Source organism: Nesoenas mayeri (genome assembly GCF_963082525.1).
Source record: "Nesoenas mayeri genome assembly, chromosome: 3".
NCBI lineage: Eukaryota > Metazoa > Chordata > Aves > Columbiformes > Columbidae > Nesoenas > Nesoenas mayeri.
Window position 1 is genome coordinate 51,676,785 of NC_137544.1, and position 22,522 is coordinate 51,699,306.

Sequence of the window (22,522 nt, forward strand, 5' to 3'; positions counted from 1 at the left end):
TTGCCTCTCCATAATCACTCTCATTTGTATGGATTTGTTCCTGACAATCTATGAGACAAACACAGTAACAGACCACTTTTATTTACATCGACATACTCCTCTTTAAAAGTCTCTCAGCCTCCAGATTATCGAAGTGAGTGACCCACCACAACCTTCTTCAGCCAGAAGGATGCTGGCATTGGCTGATGAGGTCCAGCAAGGATTAAGTCTGACTGCAAAACTGCTGCAGTAAAGAAGGCTCTGCCTTACACCCTGTCTAATTATTTAGTCGAGATTTTGAACTCTCTTTCGCAAAGAAGGGATAAGTCTCAACTACTAAAAAACTGTGTTAAATACATATACCAAGAATGCAATGTACTGGGTACACAGTAAAAAATATGCCTGATCACATATGGTGTCTGAAAAGTTAAAACCAGACATTACAACCTACAAAACAAGAACTCAATTAGAATAAAGGTTTACTAAACTTGGCTTTTTCTAAAATACTACAAAATTGAACAATTATAAGTTGTCTCTAGGATATGCAAGTTCATTACATATTTCAGTTTGGCATGGCAGTGCAGTATTTCTGACCTACCAGCAGTGTGAATCTACCCACCTCATGGCAACCCATCCCTGAAAAAGCTCTACGGTGTCAGGCAGGCTACTTTGAATTGTCTGGCACACTTTTAAAAGGGCGACTGCTGGGCGCTGTTTAATGTGTGGGTCTCCTGCGGCTGTTGACGCTGCAGGCGTTTCTTTACCGTGCACCTGAGTCACTCCCTGTGCCACAGGTCAGCAGAGAAGGGCAGCTGAGGCCATCCCACCTGGAGAGAGGGCTGCCCGCAGCATCCTTCAAAAAAAATCCACAATTAATCAGAGCACAACTTTAATGCGCAAAAGCTTGCACATGTTTAACATGCATTTGGGACCCCTGTATAGAGATCCCATCCCAGGAGCAGGTTATAGGGGCGGGAAGCTCCAGCACGACCTCTGCTGCAGGAGCTGAACGCCCGCTGGCCCCACTCGTGTCCGCCCCCGCGCAGGCACCCCGCGGCGTCCCGCGCGCCCTGCCGCTCCTCTTCTCCCTATGGCAGAAAAGGAAACCTGCTTGCTTAAAAATATGTATGCGTTACACGTGTGTGTATATATTAATATATATGGCCCGCCAACTTCGGGGGCTCGCAGGCGATGGTGGTGGCTGCGCGGGTTTGGGGTAACCTCCCGGGTCGCAGCGCAGCGGGGAGCCTCCCAAACCGTGGGGAGTCCCCTGGTCACGATGCAGCACCCCCAGAGAACTGCGGCGAGTGGGAGGAGAAGCGGCAAGCCGGGGAGCGGAGGGGAGAGGGCGGCGGGGCCGAGCCGGCCCCTCGGTCCACGGCAGGAGGAGGAGATACCCCGCGCTGCAGCCCAATGGGAATAGTGGCGCTTCCCTTTCTCCCGTTTCCTTTCTCCACCCCCAGCCCCGGGCTGGGGAGGCGGGAGGCGGTAGCGTTGCAGCCCGGCCACCGGCGGGGCGCGGGGCCGGAGGCAGCTCCGCACGGCCCCTTCTCCGCCTCCGCAGAAACACCTGCGGGGGGGAAGGATGCAGGGGAGGGGCCGCCCCTCTCTGCGCCAGCGTGGGCTGGCTCCTGAGCCACCCCGCGAAGGCGGAGGAGGAGGAAGAGGGGAGGAAGAGAAAGCAGCAAGAGGGAAGTGGGGAAGTTGTGCCTTGCCCGCCCCGCCGAGAGCCGGAGCCATGGGCCCCGCCGGGGGTGCGCGGGCTGCCCCCTCGCTGCTGCTCTCCCTGCTGCTCGGAGCCTCGGCCCCGCTCTGGCTGCGGGCGGAGAAGCTGGGTGAGTCCGGGAGGCGGGCGGGGAGGGGGTCCGGCGTGCACGGCCCCCGGGGGTTTTACCCCGCGCTGGGGGTGAGAAGTAGGGTGCTGGGGAGTGTGTGTGGGGTCTCCGCCGTCCTTGTCTCGTTGCTCCGCGGAAGCGCAGCCTGAGCTCCTCTGAGGGCTGTATATAGTTGACCTGGTTAATCTTCGCCGGGTTTATCCCCGTGTCTGAGTAGCTGAGAGATTAAAGTGGTAACCGGCCTTACGGCGAATATATACTACGGCTTTCTTAATCTTCTATTAATTAGCGCTTTTTTTTTTTTTTTTAAGTCAAGTAAGTGGAGAAAAGTCTCCGGCAAGTTGCGGGCAGGAGGTGGGGAGCGGCTCTGGCGGTTCCCGCGGCCACTCGGGCTCCGGCCGCGCTTCGTCAAGCCCCGCGGGAGCCCTGAGCGCGGCGGCCGGCGCTCGGCCACCGCAGCACCTCCCCTGCTCTGGCCGGGGGGTCGGGGCTGGCAGCCCCTGCCCCATAGCTGGATACAGGCAGGGCCGCAGCCCTGCTGCCTCGACGAGGAAGAGAAATGCCCTTACTCGTGCTGGGACAAAGTTTCGTTAGGAATTTCAAGGGGATCTTGCAAGCACTTTTATGATACTGCAGTTTGCTAAAATTAGGGCCCAGCTACTATTCTCTTTACCCTGTGTTTTTATGTGGCTCATGGTTAAGCTTCCTGTGTAAATTACAAGTACAGCTGACTTCCATCGAGGAGTTGGAACCTTTTGGCTTGTGGTGTTGCGTGGCCTGATGCATCCATCTTAGAAGTGTTGACTGATATGTACTGTAAAATGGTTAATTTTGGAAATTAAGCATCGTAATGAGCTTGATAATGCATTTGGATAAATTAGTACTCTCAATATTAATGTTCCAACTTGGCTGCAAATTCCATAACCCAGTGCTGTGCATTAGCATTGCACCCAGGCAGTGGTACAAAGTAGTTTGGCTGATTTATACCGTTTTTTCCCATTACCAGAGATTTCTGGTACAGATCTTTACAGAAAGGAGAATGTGTTATGAGTTGTGTTGCCTTTCTACTTGTCAGCTTCATGCCAGCTTTGCTCTTCTGTCCTCAATATGTTTCTGTGTTTTGAGACTCCAACTTGATATTCTCCAGGTAACACATATGTAGTAAAGAAAAAAATATTCTCTCAATCCCCAATTTTCATGAGGGTTTTTTGTTTGTTTTCTCTTTCACCAATGTTTGTCTCATGTGATGGCACCAAGGAGAAAGTCATTTGGAGGGTCAGTTAGAATTAGTAAATTTGTTGGGATTTGTGGAGGTTTTAGCGCATACAGTGACACTAACCTGTACGTATGAATCCTACTCTTCGTCTGTATTCCCAAATAAATTGTTAAAAGCACTATTATTCTATTAATGTTAAAAGTATTGCTACTATCAAACCAACAGCATGGAAACACAAATAATATTTTGCCTGGTTCTCTTTGGATGGAACTCCAACCTGCAGGATAGTCTGTCCAGTGTCTAGAAAGCAGATGAGGTTGTGACAACTGTCTTTCCTTTCTCCTCAGGGGGACAGTTATTATATTTGTTTGTTTATTGATATTACCCTATAAATTAGGGACTAAGTGTCCTAAAGTCGCACCAGTGAAGAAAGGAGATAAGGATAAGTGGATACCAACTTCCTGCTACACAAGCTTCTTGACATGATTTAAATGTTGTAAGGGAGCACGAGAAGTGCCAGAGTGAATCAGACTTGAGTTTTGGCTAATTCTGTATCTTGTCACCACTGGTGTCTCCCACCAGCTGGTGCAAAGAGAGATGTACCGGTTTAAATACATTGAATTAAAAATACTCATTTTAAAAAATAGAGTAGTACATTTTTCTGTGGCTGCACAACCTTTTTTTTGTTTGGTTGGTTTTGTTTTGTGTTTCTTGTGGGTTTTTTTGCGAACAGCTCACATTCCTTTTCAGTTTTTCCTGAGGGATGCTACAGAACAAGGATAAAGCTGCTGTTATAGCTTCTGTTCTCTTACTTAAGTTTCATATTAATGAGAGGCTTTCCCCCCCCCCCCCCCCCCCCCCCACCATGTGGCTTGGTTACTTCATAGCATGGCTTGTATCTGAGTGTTACTGTGCAGGGCCCAGGTGTCAGCTCTTGTCCTGCTCTTGAAAATACATTAAACGTGTGTTGTCCAAGGGCTTCTATGAAACATGGAATTTTGTTGTTCAAAGAGTGATGATAGGAAATGCTGAGCATTTAGGGAATTGATTTTAATTAAAACAAGTTTATAAGCTTAGTATGTCCCACCTGGGGACAAATATCACATGTCTGACTGTGCATGAGTAATAAATAGCTTTGGAATTTGTAATAAAAGTTTCATCTTTTCCCTTTTTATTCTGCTGTACCCTGATCTTAACTTCGCTTGTGGTTTTAGTTGCCAGTTCTTTGCTGACAGCTACAAAATATACCTTGTTCCCCACCTGCCAACCTCACACAGCCATACCTGACCTGATATCTCTTCCAAAAATCTCCTTCCAGTGATTTGAACCTGAGGCAGAAAGGAGGGAAACCTGAACACATGATCTTTGCCTTGCACCTTTCTCCAGTTTTTCTTCTGGTTTCATTGAGCAAGACCTTGAACCATGTAATTGTGGGCAGCAGATATCAAAATCAGAGTTGAATCTGAGTCTTTCTTCTCAGAGTTTTGAGTAATCTTCTATTACATTCCTGGCCAGCAGGACTTAAAACTAAACTGGAGGTTGATAAGCATATGAGGAATACGGGTTTTACTCTATTAAGAACAAGATTTAAGCCACTCCTCTTGCTGTAACTCATTTATTTTCATTTTGAATAAAGCACAGCAGTGAAACTAGTTCTTGTGGGATTTGCATATCAGCATCCAAACATGAACTATATTTGCAGCTTTCCTGTGTCTGTTGACAGTTGTGCCTGATGCCCAGTTGAAAGAATTGATGGGCAGTAGACTTCTAAACATTTTGAGGCAAGGCTGCTATTTAATGTGACAACAGCATATGCAGTAATTCTGAGCCATCATGGCTGTTCTCAAGGGCTTGTACAAAAGCAGTACCAAAGAATATTGGTGTGATCATGCTAATCCACTTTGCGTGCCCATTTCCAGCAGTTTGAAATGCAGATAGAGATGCATCTTTCTTGTGCCCACCCTCCTCTTCCAGCTTCTGAATATAAGTGATTGGTAAATTTTCAGTTTGTTTGCATTTTGTCCTTATGTCAGCTTCCTTCCTTGGCTCCCTCTGTCTTGCCTTGAGAATGCTGACTAGAATCACTAAAGAGGGAGGCAACAGTTTTCCTGCTGCAGTTCATAAGCAATGTGTGTACCCATCGCATGAAAACTGCAATGTTTTCAGTCACACAGGCTTTGCTATAAATAGCTCTAAGCCCTTTATATGTACTTCTCCTTAGGTTATCAGGGGATATATTTCAAACAAAATCAGAGACAGGGAGGATGCTGGGAGTCTTGCTGACAAAGGAGGGAGAAAAAGATAGCTTGGGAAAGTTGCTACCTTCACATGCACATAACATGTATGGCTGTTGAATAATATTTCAGGCAAATTATTTGTTGATTTTCATATGTACAAATACATTCATTTATATTTATCAAAACTGTGTTGTCTTAGTTCACTTGAGCTACCTGTGTGGCACAGTAAAAGTTAGTTTGAAAAACACCCACTTTGAGGATGCTTGAGTTACTGTATAGAGATGCCTAAGGTATCTTCTCAAAGCCATTTTAGGTACCAGAAATAGTATTGTTTTGAAAGCCTGTCTGAACTAACACATCATGCCAAGAAGTGTGGTCCTGAGTGGTGGTGGACACTGAAGTCCTCACCATAGACGTCGCTGTAGTTTGGGACCAGATGAATTGTATCAGATGCTTTCCTGTGGCATGTACTCATCAACACACAGGTTTGCACCATCTGCTAAGAATAAAACAAGCCAGACAAAATCAAAATAAAATCCTTCTGACTGGATTCAGTGGAATGGCATTGGATCCCAACTACCTGCAATAAAAAAAAAAATAAATGTTAATAGCAATGCATAAGAATGAGCACACAACTTCCCCAAAAGATTTAATTAGCTTTACAACTGGGAGTAGGAAAATCCAAACTGGGACAATCTACTAGTGATGTTTAAATAAAAAAGGATAGTGGTTTGACTAGTCTTAAGAGTATACAGATATCTTAATTTTTCTTTCAGAATAAATTATGATCCAATTAAACTGATTTTTGTATGAAAATTGTGTGAGCGGTAAAGACACATTTTTGAGGTTGGCTGGATGCTTGCATATAGAGAGCATGCCAGTAGTTATGGTTAGGATTGTTGATCCTGTGTAATTAAGCCTGGGAGCTGAGAGTGTTACAAGAAGGAAACAATTTGGTCTTTTACTCCCGCTCTCCCTGTCTCTTTCCACAGAGCCAGGACCTGCCTCTCGGGAGTTTCCTTGTGAGACGCAAAGGCTTAGTTTGGTGGTGGTGGGACTTTCTCATCCTCCCTGAGCAGGATTTGCTGTCCCAGTGCATCCTTACTCATTATTTCCATTCCCCTGATGGGACAGGGTTGCTGCCTGGTGACAGCAGCTCCACGCTGCTCCTCCATGCGGGCAGAGGGAAGGATGAGTGCGCTCAGGCCATGCTCTCTTTGCCCATCTGCAAAGAGCTTTAATAAAGATGTTTTAAAGCACCAAGATGACAGACAGGAGAATAAATGAGGAAAGCATAGCAGGGCAAGGCTAACAACTCAGACCCAAGGCCTCCTACAAGACCAGCATCTTCATTTTGATATTTAGTATCACACATTTAGGCTTGAGCTCCTATTGTAATTACAGTAACGTTCACCAGGCATTTAGTGAAGCTCTAAAATGTTGTTTCTTTCCTCAGCTGCTGCAGAAGCCTTGTTTCCATCACAGTTTTAATTTGTGATGTTCAAGTTTCTGGCACTTCCACCAGAAATTGTTCAACAATATTGGATTTCAGTATAACACTTTGACATTAAAGTTGAAGTCATGTTGATGTCATCTTCCAGATGTTCATGTCTACTGAATAAAAGTTGTGTTTATTTGTTTTATTTCAAATTACAAAAACACATGGGGAATTCTGGATGCAATCCCTTGCGCTATACAAAGGCCCGTGTGTCCTGTCAGAAATCAAACAAAACTTTTCTTCATGGTGTAGCAGGGGAGACCTCAAAACACTGGAAACATAGGTGGATTTCTTCACCCATCTGAACAGAATGGCTTTGTTATGTGCCTGAGCCTTGTTGTTGCAGCTGTGGTAACTGCACAGAATGGAGACATGCGGCTCCTGCCCAAAACTACTTGTATTTTGCTCTGTTGAAACACCAGTTCTGTGTTGGTGGGTTTGTTTGACTTTGTAGTGAGCTATGCTTCATTTGTAAATGTCTACGGTATCCTTCAGGTATGAAAAAATATAGTTTAACCTGTAAAACAAATTCAAGGGTCCTGCAGGTCCTCCTCCACCAGGAGGCTTCTACAGCAAGGTCAATGGCTGACACTGGAGCTCTTGCCCTACCTGTTGTCTCAGTTTGCTCCCAAAGCCAGGGGGTTGTATTATCCCAGGTTTCTTGTGTCAGCATGGTAGAGAGGAATTGAAGTTGAAGTGGCTAGGAGCCACAGAGCTGGAGACTTTAAAACAGAATTTCAGTCGATAAGCTGTAATGTGAAGTGTTGTGCCACGTGTGAAGAGTACCTGGGTGGTCGTAGGTGTTTGCATTTTCAAACCCGAGAAGGAGTCAGCACTTGCTGATCTATTAGTATTTTGTGACAGACAGGAGGCACATAGTTAAGCTCATGGTCCTTAAAATAAGTATCTGAGAACATACTGATTTTCAACAAGTGCTAATGCTTGTGTTTTGAAAATGAATCCTTTTTTTTTTTTTTTATGAAATTCAGTTTCTGTGTTTTTCTAAGTGGAAAGTAAAAGAATATTGTGTCAAAATGAACTGAGCAGTTACATTGAGGTATTCTCTCTAGAGATGAGTGAAAAACTGTTCAGACCTTTCTGATGTACCCTGTTTTAAAATTTGAGAACATGATTGTCTGATACTACTGTTAATCAAAAAATCCAGTCAAATAAAACAAGATTATGGAATTTCAGTGTAAGTGATGTACACAGGATGGCATTAAAATATTCTCTTTTTTGCTATTTTTCACATCCATTTACAAATATCTTTTATGCAGTTTGATATTAACATGTTACAGGAGACACAGAAATGATGCTGTGGATCATATACAGCACCACAACCAATGCTATTAGTACTGAAGTAATGGTGTGGCTGGTTTTTGTTTTTGTTTGTGGTTTGTTTTTGTTTTTATTTCAAATATATTTGACAGCAACCATATGTAAACAGAGTGAACCAAAGAGATCACAAAATTTCCTCGTTTACAGACCCTCTGATCATACTGTCCTGGTTAATACCTCGATGAGCATCAGGCAGGCTAGTCGCAGGAGCATACTGAAAAAAGGCATTTCTTACTTTCAGTATTCCAGCTCAGAAGTCTGATGTAGCTCTTTGACCATATCAGTAAGTTTTCACTTCCATTTCTACTGGAGTTGTAAGGAACCACTTGTGGTTAGATTGCAATAACTGTGGAGGAAAGAGCTACTTTCCTAGAAATTAGGTTGAGTCAAAAGGCAAAACAGAAAATTGCTTCTTGCTACTAAATAGCAGTTATTGTTTCCTTCACAAACCAATTAATTTTCTCTTGAGATATTTGTTTGTTTATACCTTGGGGATAATGGGGGTGGGGGCTGTATAATTTGCTTTGAGAAAAGTGGCATGACTTTTCTTGTCCTTCCTTACTAACAAATCACATATTCCATCTAGGCATGCAAGTAAAAAAGGTAAATGTGGGATTTTTCAAGGAAGCCAGAATAGGTTTGCTTTCAAGAAAAAAGACTATCCCTAATCATTGATAACTGTCAATCTTGCCTGACTTGCGTCACACTGACAAGGGAACTATGTATTAAAAAAGATGGTGTGGTGGTTTCATTTGATCATGTTCAGCCATTTTCTCTTACCCAAAATAAAGTAGTTTTGAAATCTTGTCTTCCCACCTGCTACTGTAACTGGAACAGCTCTGCTTCAGCCTTTCCTTACCCTGGTGTCTCTGAATTTCCTGTCCCTGTGGGTATGTCGGTCTTTAGCAATGCTATGAATATTCCTATTCCTGTGCAACCCAATATTCGAGTCTGGCCCTGAGCTTGCAGCATATGTTTCCCACACAGTCCAAATTCGGTGCTATATGCTCTAAGTTAATCTACAGTAAAGCATACTGAAGAGAAAAACCTGGGGAAAAAAAAAAAACAGATGGAGAAAGTAGAGCAAACAATTTGCATATATATGATATGTCTCTCAGTTAAGATTAGCATTTCCTACTTTGCCTGAAAAGCCCTTAATAGAAATCCAACTGCATGTTTGCCCCGAATCACAGAATGTGAGGGATTGGAAGAGACCTCAAAAGATCATCTAGTCCCATCCCCCTGCCAGAGCAGGAACATTTAGATGAGGCTACACAAGAATGTGTCCAGGTGGGTTTTGAATGTCTCCAGAGAAGGAGAATCCAAGGCTATGTCTTAATGGCACAATGTCCCCCCAACCCAGGGAAAGCCCAGCATGGGGTGGGAGGTGGCTCCATCTCCCACTGTGGCCCCATGTCCCTGTTGCACTGCTGGGATGCTGTGAGCAGAGGTACAGGGAAGAAACTCCTGTCTGTGGGATATTTGTTCCCCGTAGTATTTACAGCGCTGAAGCTTCACCAGGGCCCTGAGTTGACTGTGTGGGTGGCTGGTGGAGGAACACAGACCTTCTTCCCATTTATTTACAGTCCTTAAAGGTTCCTTCTGAGCGTGCAGTTCTAAGTGCTTGGGCAGTGAACTTCTCGGTGCCTTCTCATCACATCTGCCCTTGAAGGGTGTCATCTGGATGTGTATCTTCAAGTGGGCTGGAATTTGTTAGAAAATAAAAACTCAACTTTCCTTTTGCAAAGAGGGGACCCTTCGCTTAAGATTACTCTGAAATTTCCATAAATGTGTAACATTTCCATAAATGTTATTGTTTCTATTTCCAAAACCACTCCCACTAATAAAATGTTGAGTTGATCAATCACAGCAATATGCCACATCCATAAAAGAAAAGCATTGACAAATATTGAATGCAGCTATGCAGGGAGCAAATAACTAAATTAAAATTTACAAATCTCTTTTGTTGCAGCAGTTAACAAGGCAATGAAGTTTTCTCACACCCACAAGCTCAAGAGTGCTGTATTTAGAGTGCTGAAAAGCAAATTCCAGTGCTGAAACTCACTTCTCTGGAGGACTACATTTTGGTATACTGCCTAAGTCCTGGAAGCAGTGACTAGAACATGCTTATTTTTGACATGTATTACAGTACTGCCTGTCTTTCACAGATTGTGATGGAGCCAGATAGTGATCCTAAAAAGCAAAGGCAAACCTCGTTTGCTACTATTTGCATATTTAATAGAAGCAAAGCAAGAAAATTATATGATGCTATTTACACTTTTGTGTAAACCTTGTTCCTTAAATAATTCATAGGAAAGGGACTACCAGGCTGTAGCTGCCATTTTCTCCTTTTGGCACAGTGATTTCCATGGTAATCTGAATTTTCTTGTCACTGAGGCCTCATGTAAATGTAGACAGATAGTGTTAGGCTTCATCCTGACACAAGTCTCTAAGATGTATAAGCAGATGAGATGCTTACTTTCCAGAAAGTTATTTGATTAAGCAGCAAAAATAATCGAGTCTTATGGATACAGTGAAACTGGAAAAGTCTCAGTGTGTGAGTTCATATTTGTGTTAGTTTAAGTAAGACTTACTACTCTACTATTTGTTAAGGTTTCAAACCTGAGTGCTGAATGTAATGTTCCCTCTTCAATGGAACATGGCTTCCTGTTGATGGAAAGAGTTGCTTATAAGGAGATTTCTTCTTTCTATTGACATTTTAGGAGCTAAATAAATAAAATCTCAGATCTCACCAGATTTTTGTCTTTGCAGACTTCTGCAAACACTAGAGGTTTCTGGGGTAGTAAAGGCTGTCCAGGCTGTTTGTATCAATACAACAAAGTCATTGCCAGGCAAGTCAGCACAGCTGGAAAGATTTCCCCGGCCACTGGCAAATGGCTGTGTGTGCAATTGCTAAAAAACTCTTTAACTTTGAAAAACAGCAGTACAATTGCAAGCTACTTTGCTAGATAAGGCACTTAGAATGGTTGTCAGGGATTTTTTTTTTCTATACTTGATTATGGTGATCCAGCTGCTTGCCAAAATAACTTATACGTTTGAGGCAGATAATCTCTCCTGTGGCTGGCTGCAGGGGAGAACAACCCCCAGCTGCAGCCTGGGCGGCTGGAGGGTGATTGCAGCTGGGCGAGTGGTGGGAACTTGTGATTTATGGAACTGCTGTGGAACCAACTGGAGATCATTTGCTGCTTTTTCGTTCCTACTTTAAGAGAGACATTGCAGTAAATAATGTGTGTGAAGAGGAGGGAAAAGCATGCTGTGGTTTTTTTGACCTCCTCCTCCTTTTGCATCCCTTTGAAGTTAGCAAGTAAATAATTTGGGCAATGAAATCAACACTCCACAATGTTCTTTTGTTTCTTCTGCTGCTCTACCTTCCCTTCCTGCTCTCAGCCTTCCAGCCACTGCTTGGTTAGCTTGGACAGTGAAATGGTTGTCCTGAGGAACTGTTGTAGTGCAGAGTTAATATGTTTCCTGAGAACCCAATGAAGTCAAACAAATTAAAATGCAATTCAAATAAAAAGTGTGCACAGTATTTTCTCCTTTTGTGGTAGGGCATAATGCAAAGCATGGGACTTCTTCCCTTGAAAATACATTAATACTAATCTAAAGGCCATGGAAGACTGCAGTTTTTGTTTCTTTCAGATGATTATAGGCTTGCCTTAATTTTCACTGGTTTCTTTAATTGTTCAAAAATAGTTTTTGTTGTATCCACAAAATATTGTGAAGAATGTAAAGCTGGACTTCTGAAAAGAAACTGCTGTGCATTGATATACTTTTTAGACACATGTCTCAGCCAGCTGCTCAGCTGGTGTAAACGGTATGTGCCCTGAAACTGGTGGTTTGTGAAACTCCCAAATGAATGGTCACCCTCTGGGTCCCCCTGTGATGCCTGTGGCTCTGAGTCCCAGCACTGCCAGGAAGGAAGACTGGGGGTACTCACCTGCCCAGCAATGCCTCAGGCCTGTGATGTTGCCCTTTGTTCTCATCACCTGCTTGAAGCCACTGCCAGGAAAAGCACAAGCATCTGACATCTTCATCGTTCTCTGGAAAAGTAGTGGATTTAGGTCCCAGACACAGTGTTTGTTCTCTCTCTTCCATTATAATGGCACAGTAAAGAGCTGATGCTCTTGACCCAGGTTTGGCACCAGAGAGGTTAGAGATGAAGTGCTTAACTCTGGATTTTACTCCATCATATCAGGATGCAGTGAAGGTACAAACCCATTCATGTTTGCAACATGATTCTGTTAGTGATGGAGGCCAGAATAGCTGTATGAAAACCTAAAATGTTGGCAGACTACATCAGTGGATTTGGATAGCATCTGGCAAAAAAACTTGTTTTCCCCTGGTCTTTTCTCCTATCCCACATGAACAGGAGGACACAGGTTTGACTGAAAAGAGTTAATTTCTTTTTTACTTATCTGTTCTTATGCATAACTCAAATTTTCTTTCAAACACGAGTGCAGAACTCTGTCTTGTCTCAGCTATTGTGACTTTCAATAAGCTAGAGTCATTACTTCAGAGAGAGCAACGTGGAAGACAAGACAAATCTCATTTCTCCTCATGGGGATTCTCATCAGAGCTCACAAAGCCATACCCTCAACTCAATGGCATTTTCTTCACTTTGGCTGTGTCTATTTGCAAATGTGGCTCTTCAGAAAATGATGAGTTTTGGCTGAATTCAGAATTTAGGTATACAAACAATTTTCTGCTCTTTCCTCTCAAGGGAAGGAGGAGAGGGAAGGAAAAAGGACAGGTCTGTAGCCCCCCGCCGGCTCTGTGACCTGACCTCCATGCAGGGCTTGTCCCAAGCATCACCGTGAATGTGGGTGTCCAAAAGGATGTCAAACTGGGAGAGAGGAGGCAGAGAGGGAAATAAGGCTACTTTGGAGTTCTTTGTCCTGGTGGGAAGGGATTGGCAGCATATAGTGTGAGTCTGTAGCCATAGAGGCCAAAAGAGAAATGCTGGTGCCCAGCAGGGCTTGTGCAGCAGGGTGGAAGAGGACAGGGAGCTGCTGGTTGTGTACGTGAGCACACCTAAGTACAACAGGTATTTAGCACTGGAGCAAGTCCAAGTCTGTTATTAATTGCTTACTGAGGTGAATCAGAAGGATGAAAAAGGCAGCTGTCTGCTGCCAGGATATTGTAGCAATACTTTTGAAAACGAGCTTTGATATCACGCTATATGACTGTTTTTGTAGTTGGTGGTATAAACAGCAAAAAGTGCAGCACATGGAAACTTTTTATAGCAGTTGTTTGAAAAACTGTAGCTTCTTCCCTAACTTGGAGGGTGATATGCTGAGGGCTTGCACGAAGGCTCTGTGCACATCCAGTCATGTGTGTAAGCAAGGGGTGGGAAACACCAGGGAGCACAGGAGTAAGAGGCCGGGGCTTGGCTTGAGCATGGGGCTTGGGAAGAGATGAGAAGAGGGAGTCAGCACAGCCAGGTGATTTTAGATGTCAGGAGGGTACCTCAAGGAACCAGCATCATTTTGAGAGATCTCTAACCCTGCCGTGTCTGGGAACACCGCTGTTTTTCTAAAGCCACAGCATCCATCAGGAACTGTGTTCAGTGCAGCTCACAGTGTGGGGCAGGAGCTTGTTTGTGGGCATCGGTTTCATCATCTACATCCTTCCTGGGCAGGAGGGGGCCTTTCTTCCCATGAGCCAGCAGCTGCCTGGAGATATTCCTTCACCTTGTCCGACACACATCCATCATGCATGGTGACTGAGGAAGGGAAGTGGTGTGGTACCCGCCAGCCACCTGGTACCTCCTTTTGCCCTCTCCACAGGGCCAGGCACTGGTGTCCTCCGGAGGGGTCCCAGCTTTGGTTTCACATGCACAGGCAGCTCCTGGCAAGCTACACGTGAGAGAGGGCAAGGTGTGAGCAGTGTGCCTGCTGCTGTGGTGGAAGGTGCCTGTGGTGGTTCTCACTTCTTGAGGAGTTATTTCCATCGACTGCCACAGGATAATATTTTTATCTGTGGTAAACAGCCTTAATTTCAGCACTATGTGATCTTTGGTACAGGCTGAGCATAAACCAAAGGGCGGGCACCTGCAATCCAAAGACCACGATCTTGATCTTGATTCAAATGCCTGTGGGAACTTGGTTTACAAATCATGTTTGATGTGCTTTTAGTAACTCCTTGTGCAGAGGAGAGATTTTATTAAATCCAAGTGTGTTTAGACTTTCTGGCTGCTGAATACCTTGTGTTCAAATATTTTGCTTTGCTCCCGTCCAGTGAAAAGTGATGAAACCTAGCTGTCAAAGGCAAGGCTGCCAGCTTCTTGCCAAACAGGATGATGGAAAGCAGTTCTCAGAAGTAATGCTACGTGAAAATTTAGTGTTAGCCAGAAGTTCTGCATTGAACTGACTGGTTGAATACATGTATTCCCGGACAGAAGAGTTGTGCTTATAGGAAAGAGTGTGACATCAGGTATTTAAACCATCGTTTTCATAAGGCCAAGCAGTTGTGTTTTAAGCTCAATGTATTTGAGGTGTGTCTGATATGTTTTGACTGGAAATCAAAATTTCACATGGAAAATAATGACAACAACAAAACTAATGGTAGTATTGTTCACCTTTTTAAATTTCAAAATGTGAATAGGGATACATTTTGAATTCCTTACCATTTGCCTCCATTTCTGAGCCCTTGGAATATAGTCTGTTTATAAATATAAGTTTTTTACTGTATGTAGTCATTAAATCTCTCTTTGAGTTATCAGATCCTGAGTTTCGTTCTACCTTTCCTCTGTGCCTTCAGACTCCTTCCCTAGGGTGAATTTTCTAGCAGATTTCAATGTAAGATTTTTCTTTGCTCTGGTAATCTTGCAGAGAATCTCAAAACTTAGAGCTGCAGTCAGGCTTCTCTGTAAGAAGCAATGGTTAGTAGGACTTGGTCTAACTTTCTGGACATTGCTTTGGTTCTTGTGGTGAACAAGCTTTTGTCATGACCTTTTTCTTCAAGGCAGGCAGAACAGAAGCAGCAAGGAATGTTATAGGTGCAGGATGATGCTGCGCTTCCCTCTCCTCAGTTGAAGTGTTTGAATGACCATGCTCCTGCAGTGACAAGTCAGAAAATAACATTTATGCTTTCTTAGCTCAGGAGACGTTCTGATGCTAATACATTTCAATGCTGACTCAAAGGCAGCTTTAAAAAAGAGTGTCCCTAGGAACGAGACCTTGTATAACCTCGACAGAGGAGGATGGCTGGCTGAGGTCTCTGATGCACAGTTTTGCCTGTACACTTTCTGCAGAAATAGAATGCTTTGTGACCTTAACGGTTGTCAGGGTCTTACCATGATACCAATGTCTTTACAGCTTTTTGAGGAGAGTTTTGTACCACAAAGGATCCTTGGGATTGTACCGAGGCGACACATAGCCCAGCAAGGGGAAGACTATGTGAACACTAGACTTCTCATTTTAAGTAGTTCGTCCCCATGACATTTTGTTGTAGTTGTACAATTTTTGTCTTTGTTTTTCCCTCCTCTTTCCCAGTGAGGATAAGTCGTAAACCAGGTTCCAGATTGTAGTTACTTTATTTTCAGAAGCCCAGCTAAAGTAAATGCTTACAGCTAGAAACATGCAGCTTAAATTAAAGGCCACAGGCAGTTATTTTTTACTACACAGCAGTCAGCTCTGCAGGCAGCAAGTCTGTCCTGTGTCCTGCTGGAAGTGATCTGGTTTTACACTGCTGGACCTCCCTGGACCACTCTCTGCATTCAGAAAGTCGATAGTTCCTCTACTCTATTGCTCCTTACATTTTTATTCCTGCTGCAGAAAGTTTCCATTAAGAAGATGGTTTACTCAAGAGGCTGGTTTGCTTTTCATCTTGAGTACATTCCTGTGCATTCTGAAATCGATAGAGCTTAGACAACAAACATGAACAACAGATGTTTTTTAAAGCGTGTGGACAAGGAGATCTGAAAAACTATATTTAATATGTTTTATGGTGATATGATTTTGGATCCATGTTTCCTATTCACCTCTTTTCCAAGCATGAACCTGTGATAAAATTTAATACAAGAAAACAAAGCTAGTAATAATGATGAAGCTTGAAAATAAATGCTGTTTCTTGTGAAAAAGTGGTTGAGTTGGATGAAATGGCAATGTAATTATATAGTAGCAAGTCAAAATTTGATAGCTTGGAGATTATCTTTGCACAGCATGCTACTTTCCTCCCAATCCCCAGTATGGCACGTTTCATCATCAACACTTCATTTCTAGTTGTTCACCTTTAAATAATCTTATCAAATCTTACTTTCTTTCCTCTTAGTGGTCATGGAAGGAGATTCAGAAAGCAGTTAAACTGAACAGACCAAACCAGTTTAACTAAAATATCCCCAAAAGTAAAATTCTGGGTAGTTAAGGTGAATATTGTGAATTCTCAGCTCCACAGGATTCTTTATTTTTTAATACTTCTAGGACTAGTTTCAATTTTGCGGTGATAGTGGGTAACAGTATACAACACTCCTATATGAGTGCCTATGATGCCATAACTGACCTAAAACTGAGGACTGCCCCTCAAATGCATGTATATATAGCACTAATTCCACTATTGCAATAGTTTCTAGTATTTGGAAAACTCAGCAGAATGAAATGGCTTAAACTTTAATATGTAAATTTTAATTTACTAGTGTACTTTAAAACAGTTCACTAAAAATTACTTCCTTTGGTAGTCAACATCTCTTATCTGATACCTCCTTCCTTCCCCTCCATGGATGCTTCCTGTTTTCCATGTCAGTCCCCACATCCCCCCATGTATTTCCATGTGCCTTTTCCTGTTGTCACACGTTCTGCTGCAGCTGCTCCTCAGATGCTCGTCCACCAAGGAGAGACTCCACAGATGAAAAAACACTTTGTGGGCACCTACCCCTGCCCCTTGAGCAAGGAGGCAGCAGCATCCACATCTCCAGGCATGCTACTGTGAAGTAGCCTCCCAGTCGTTGGGGATGCACATCCCACCTTTGAAGCCCCTCTTGGGTCTTTGCCTTGTCCCCTGTTCTTTTCGTATTATGCAAGTGGTGCAAGAAAACCAACAGGAAAATGAGTCAGGTCCATGATAGGATGTAGTTAAATCATGTCTGTGCTTTCATGTGTCATGATTCAGTTACCCTCTCTCTGACAGTTCTTTCTATGGAAATAAAATGTGGAATGATAATTGGGAGAAAACTATTTAAGGAAGGATCCTACCTATTACATGTGGAATTGCATCGTCAGGGTTTCAGTGGGGTTTGGCTGTAAACCAGAAAGGCAGAGAAACTGTACAGGACTGTCAAATACATACTAGTTCATTACTGTTTCCAACCCTCCTTTATACTGCTTCACAAGAGAAATATGACTGTATTTACATTAGTTACCTATGTTCCAACAGCAGCATAACTGAGGTGGAGTATGACAAAATACTTTTTCAAAAGATAGAAGCACATGTGAGACATGGTTATGTGGCCAGTATTTTCTTACACATTTTTAATTGAGGAACACATTTAGTTTCTCTTCCTTATTTCTTCTCCTGCTGCAGGGGATGGATGTGGGCACACGGTGATGTATCAAGACAGCGGGACCCTGGCATCCAAGAACTATCCTGGGACGTACCCAAACTACACTTTATGCGAAAAGAAAATCCAAGTGCCTCCAGGAAAACGCCTGATCTTAAAAATTGGAGACCTGGATATCGAATCACAGAAATGCGAATCCAGCTACCTTACCATCCAGAGCTCTTCAACATTGCATGGTATGTAAAACACAAGGCAGTGATCAATGCATGAATTGGCAAAAGTGTGAGTAAAAACCCAGGTTGGCAAAATGCGAGAAATGTCAGCCTTTGTCCTCTCCTTCTCCTTTTCAAACCCAAGTGTGTCATTGTTGGCATGGGAGGCTGTTGCCCCTCACACCGTGCATTGTGCTACCCGGACTGGGGGTGCTGCCATGCTGCAGAGGGGCCACCGGAGCTTGTGCCCAGCTCTGGCACATCCACCCACCCCTAGGGCTCTGCCCTCGGACCTGTGAGCTGTGCTGTCACAGCTTTGCTACAGCACCTGCAGGGACCTCTGTCAGCCCTGTACCCTTCTCAGGTAGGGGAAGAGCTGGCCCAGTAACCAGGCAGAAACAAGATGAGAAATTGGAGTCAACTATCGTGCATGTCTCTATTTCCTAGGCAGTTCAGGCCTCAAAGATAACCTTTATTATTGCTAGCTGTTAGCCACTGATACCTTTTGCTAATGTACAGGCTTTAATACATGCAGATATTAAATGCGTGCAGCCAGTCTGCACTCCTGCAAGAGATTTGCACAAGAAGATAAGTGAGTAATATTCTATAGCTGTGAAATTAAGACAATCATAACGACAACAGGATCCTCCACAGGGAGAACCTGAGGCCTTCCTTGAATCAGTTCTCCCATCCAGTTGTTGCTGAAACTTTTGATCTGCTCTTTCTAGAAAAGTCAAACTGATTTTCCAGTCAGCGCACCCTTTTTCAGATGTCCGATTTAAATTCAGGGCTTCAAGGAGTTCCACAATGCAGGAATGAACTCCTGAATCAACAGTTCATAAAATTTTGCCTGCTGGGAGTGGGCTGCAACCCTTCAGTCAGCTGAGGCTGAACATGCTGTACTGGACTTAACAGGCAGAATTGATTAAATGGAAAAGGATGATGAAGAAATAGGCTACACAAAGATTCTGCAGGTTTTCTAGACTACCTAGCTCATTGCTTGGCTTAGTGAAGTGTGTGGTTCTCATAAGATGAGGACTCATAAGATATCTTAGTAGTAAGGAGTGAGTTATTGCCTTTCATTCATGAGCATGATAGGCCTATCACTCATCTGGTAAGATAAGATCAAGTGAGGTATTAAAGCCTTGCTCACAAATGAAGGTAAAGGTAATTATTGTTCTCATGAGGGATGTATTACATTTTAAAACAGCCTTCACCAAGAGTGGCCAGTGACATGTTGATATCTAAGCCTCACGTAGAGCTTGATTTGAGGCATAAGGAATGTTTCTGTGTGTGTGTATGTGCTGGGATTTTTTATGTTGTTTACCTCATTTCAGAACTGTAAGTAATGACTTGGGTTCACCTGAAGCAGTCTGTCTGTACTTGGTAGTTAAGAGATAGGCGTCGAATATTGCCTTATCATACCTTTGAATAATTTTTATTGATGCTATCTTGGCATTTCTAATCAAATGCTTTTCTAGGAAGCAAGGAGAAATCGATACATTGTTTTCTGAACAGAAAAATGAAGCTTGGATGTTGATTGAAATTCTGGTTCCTTATACATCAGCTTGAGGACATCTTCACAAAGTTCCGTCCCGTACTTACTCACCGTGTAAATACAGAATACCTGCGTGTTATGCAATCAAATTCATATGATAAATTTCTTTAAAGTACTCCCACACCCATTTTCAGACCTTATTGGTAATGTCTGATGCATATGGATGATGATTTGCATTCTCAGCAACAAACTGCACAATTAGCACATTTTGCTCATATCTGATTAAACTAGTTTTATAGCTTAGGCATACATACCATCTGTAATGGGTATTGTGGTCTGTAGCTCACTGTAGACTTTCCCACTAGCATATCTACAGAGTCTCTGCTCTACATTCAGGTAAATCCATGCAGAACAATAGTGTGGGAACAGTGTTTTATGCATAAATTCACGATATCACTTGTATTATAGATGAGAGTAGAACTTTTCTAACTCAGTTGATTCAATAATTTTTCCAAAGCTCTGGGTTTTAATATGCATTTATGTAAGCAAAAGAAGCTCTGTGAGTGAGCACTCTTAAGTCCATTCAGTCTATTAAGTTTCTTTTCCAGTAGCTGTTTCTGAGCCCAGATCTCCTCTTCACAACCTTCCCTTCTCCATGAACATCTACAGACAAGTCAACATCTTCCCTTTGGCCAAGAAGATGCTGACCTCTGCCATTGAAATTCTTTCATAGGATGATGGAGAGTTGAAAAGGTTTTACAGGAATTGAAATCATCTGAGCAATTAATTAATCTCTGCATGTTTTCTGTATTTAACTTGGGTTTTAAAAGGAAACCCTAAAAAGTATGGAAGTTGGCAGTGTGAATATTACTCATGTTTCAAATTAGCTGAGCAGCCTGTGCTCTTTCAGAGGTTTGCAATTAAAAGACAATAAGGTCCAAAGGGAAATGTTTTAAATATCATATCGATCTCTTCAACTCTACAGAAAACAACCAAGTGATGTTGGTATACATACAAACATCTTTTGAGAACTGTACCTGAAGCTTAGAAAATTGGTCAGAAGCAAAACAGTAGATTATGTGCATAAATATAAAATTACTATAAAAAAGTCTTCAGATGACAAAGTATTGTTTTCCTTTCAGATTTCTCCCATGTGTTCTCTTTACATTTAATTGATTCCTTCATTGTTATAACCTTCTACTGGGATTCATGCAGTACAGGCAGGAGTAACTCAATTCTTGTTTGGGGTATTTATGTTCCATGCAGTAAGGGCAAACTGTTATTAATATATACAAATGAACAGATTAATTGATTTATGTTAGCCATAACACTGATATCTTCACTTTTGTAAGTCGATGACTACAGATGACACCACTTATATATACGTTTTATTTAAGTTCAGAGCACTCCTCAAATTTTGTAGACTGGTAGAAGAGTGCTGTGTATCTAATTCCTTCATAGAAAGGTGTGTAGTGTTGTTGCATCTGCCGATTTACTGAAGCCTCCCAGATTACCTGGAACACAAACATGACACCACAGTTCTTCTCACTTTTGATACATCTCAACTTTGGACCTGTGAAAGCAGCCATTGCATTTAGTAGGTTTCTCCAATACTGCAATCAAAAGTTCATCATTAAATAATCTTAATGAAGCTTTAAAACCAGAGGCATAAAGCACAGGAACACTGTATCTCTGGGTTATTACTCTGCAGACTATTTTCTTCAGTGTTCACCAGAGGAAAGAAGTTGTAGCAAGCCTTTTTTTAATTCAAACTGTTAGTTTTGCATCCAGACTTAAATGTGAAAATATTAATCATCAGTCAGCAAAGGTAAGTCTAACACCAGTTTTGGTGAAACTGAGTCACCTTTGTCTGGCAAACCTTTAAATATTAGCACAGCTTTGCACGTGTTGTCTCTAGGAGAAATAAATAGATGGTCATGTTCTGTTTCCAAGGCATAGCTTTGTCCTGGATGAAAATGTTTGGTTTTTTTTTTTTTTTGTCACACTAAAGGAATCTAAAAGAAAAATTAATATGAAGCACATTGTTGTGGTGTAGACAAGGTGCAACTGTTACTTAAATGCTTTTCTTCTCAAGTTAATTGCATTACCTGAGCATATTAAAAATACTAAGCTCTGAATTAGAGCTTCTGATTTTTTAATTAGTTAAAGGGATATGTGAAAACAAGATTAACCATGTGGTCCCTGTAGTTCTCGTGAACACAACATGCACTGCTTATTAAGGTGTAGCATAAATGTTTTAAAAGTTTGACAGGAGCTGCTTTTAGTCAGCTTCTTTTCATATCTTTATCAGACTTCTGTACCTCTTTTGACCTTTTTTCTTGCTTTTTTCCCCCCTTCTTTCCCCAACTAATGGCTTAGTATTTTTTTTCCCTTAATTTTGTGAGATGATAATCAGTCTTGACTGGAGAGATAGATCGAAGAAGAGATAAGTGTCTACTTATTTCTCCATTCACTTGCAGTCAGTAGGAGGCTGATGTGTTCCTCTGGGGTGGATGTCAGATCTGCTGAGTGACTAGTAATAATTTGAAGAGTTAGTGCAGTTAACTTGTTCTTGCATAATTTACAGCCAGTAACTAGCATGAAATAGATGGAGAAATTACTGAAAATGCTTTCTCCAGTCACTAAGGGTGGTTAGACAAATGGAGCATTTACTCATGTGCGAGTGTCTCATGGCTGCTGAGAGTGAGTGTGCACGGGAGTGTGCAGGAGAACCGAGCACCTTCAGATGCCTCCTACCTGTCATTATGACTTGAGGGGATTCATTGAACCAGTCTTTCCTTATTATGTACTGTATATAAATGTCTTGCTTGAATAAAGGGTGTGTCTGCATTTCTTTTTTGCCCCTCAAAGGAAACTTGCTATTACAGTATTGTTTCTGGTATTTCAAGAAATCCAGGGAAATGCCCAGACAAGTTCTCACTGAAGATCAAGTCAAGCAGTTTCTCAACAGTCAGAACTCTCCTAATAGTTGGGTTTCACCTGAGTGGTTGCAGTATCCTGAGGTTTCAGCTTTGGAAAGATTTATACAACAAAGAATGTCTGCTTTTCTTTTATCAAATTAATTATTTTTTCCTCTTAGCTGCATGAAGTGCATTGTGTGTTTTTCTGGGTTTTGGTTTTTGGGTTGTTTGGTTTTTTAAACAGCTACAGGTCATTACTAAGTATTCCTAACTG

The 22,522-nt window shown here is 42.4% G+C and overlaps 1 protein-coding gene across 1 annotated transcript in view; it reads left to right on the plus strand.

The window, feature by feature from the left end:
* Positions 1-1,392: 1,392 nt before the first annotated feature.
* The window catches only part of DCBLD1 (discoidin, CUB and LCCL domain containing 1), a gene marked incomplete at both ends in the record, with an annotated part of 48,044 nt that continues 26,914 nt past the window's right edge, over positions 1,393-22,522 (plus strand). Inside the window, 3 exon segments of the mRNA XM_080341607.1 lie at positions 1,393-1,554; positions 1,556-1,814; positions 17,641-17,853. Of these exon segments, the coding sequence (XP_080197733.1) occupies positions 1,393-1,554; positions 1,556-1,814; positions 17,641-17,853 (634 nt within the window).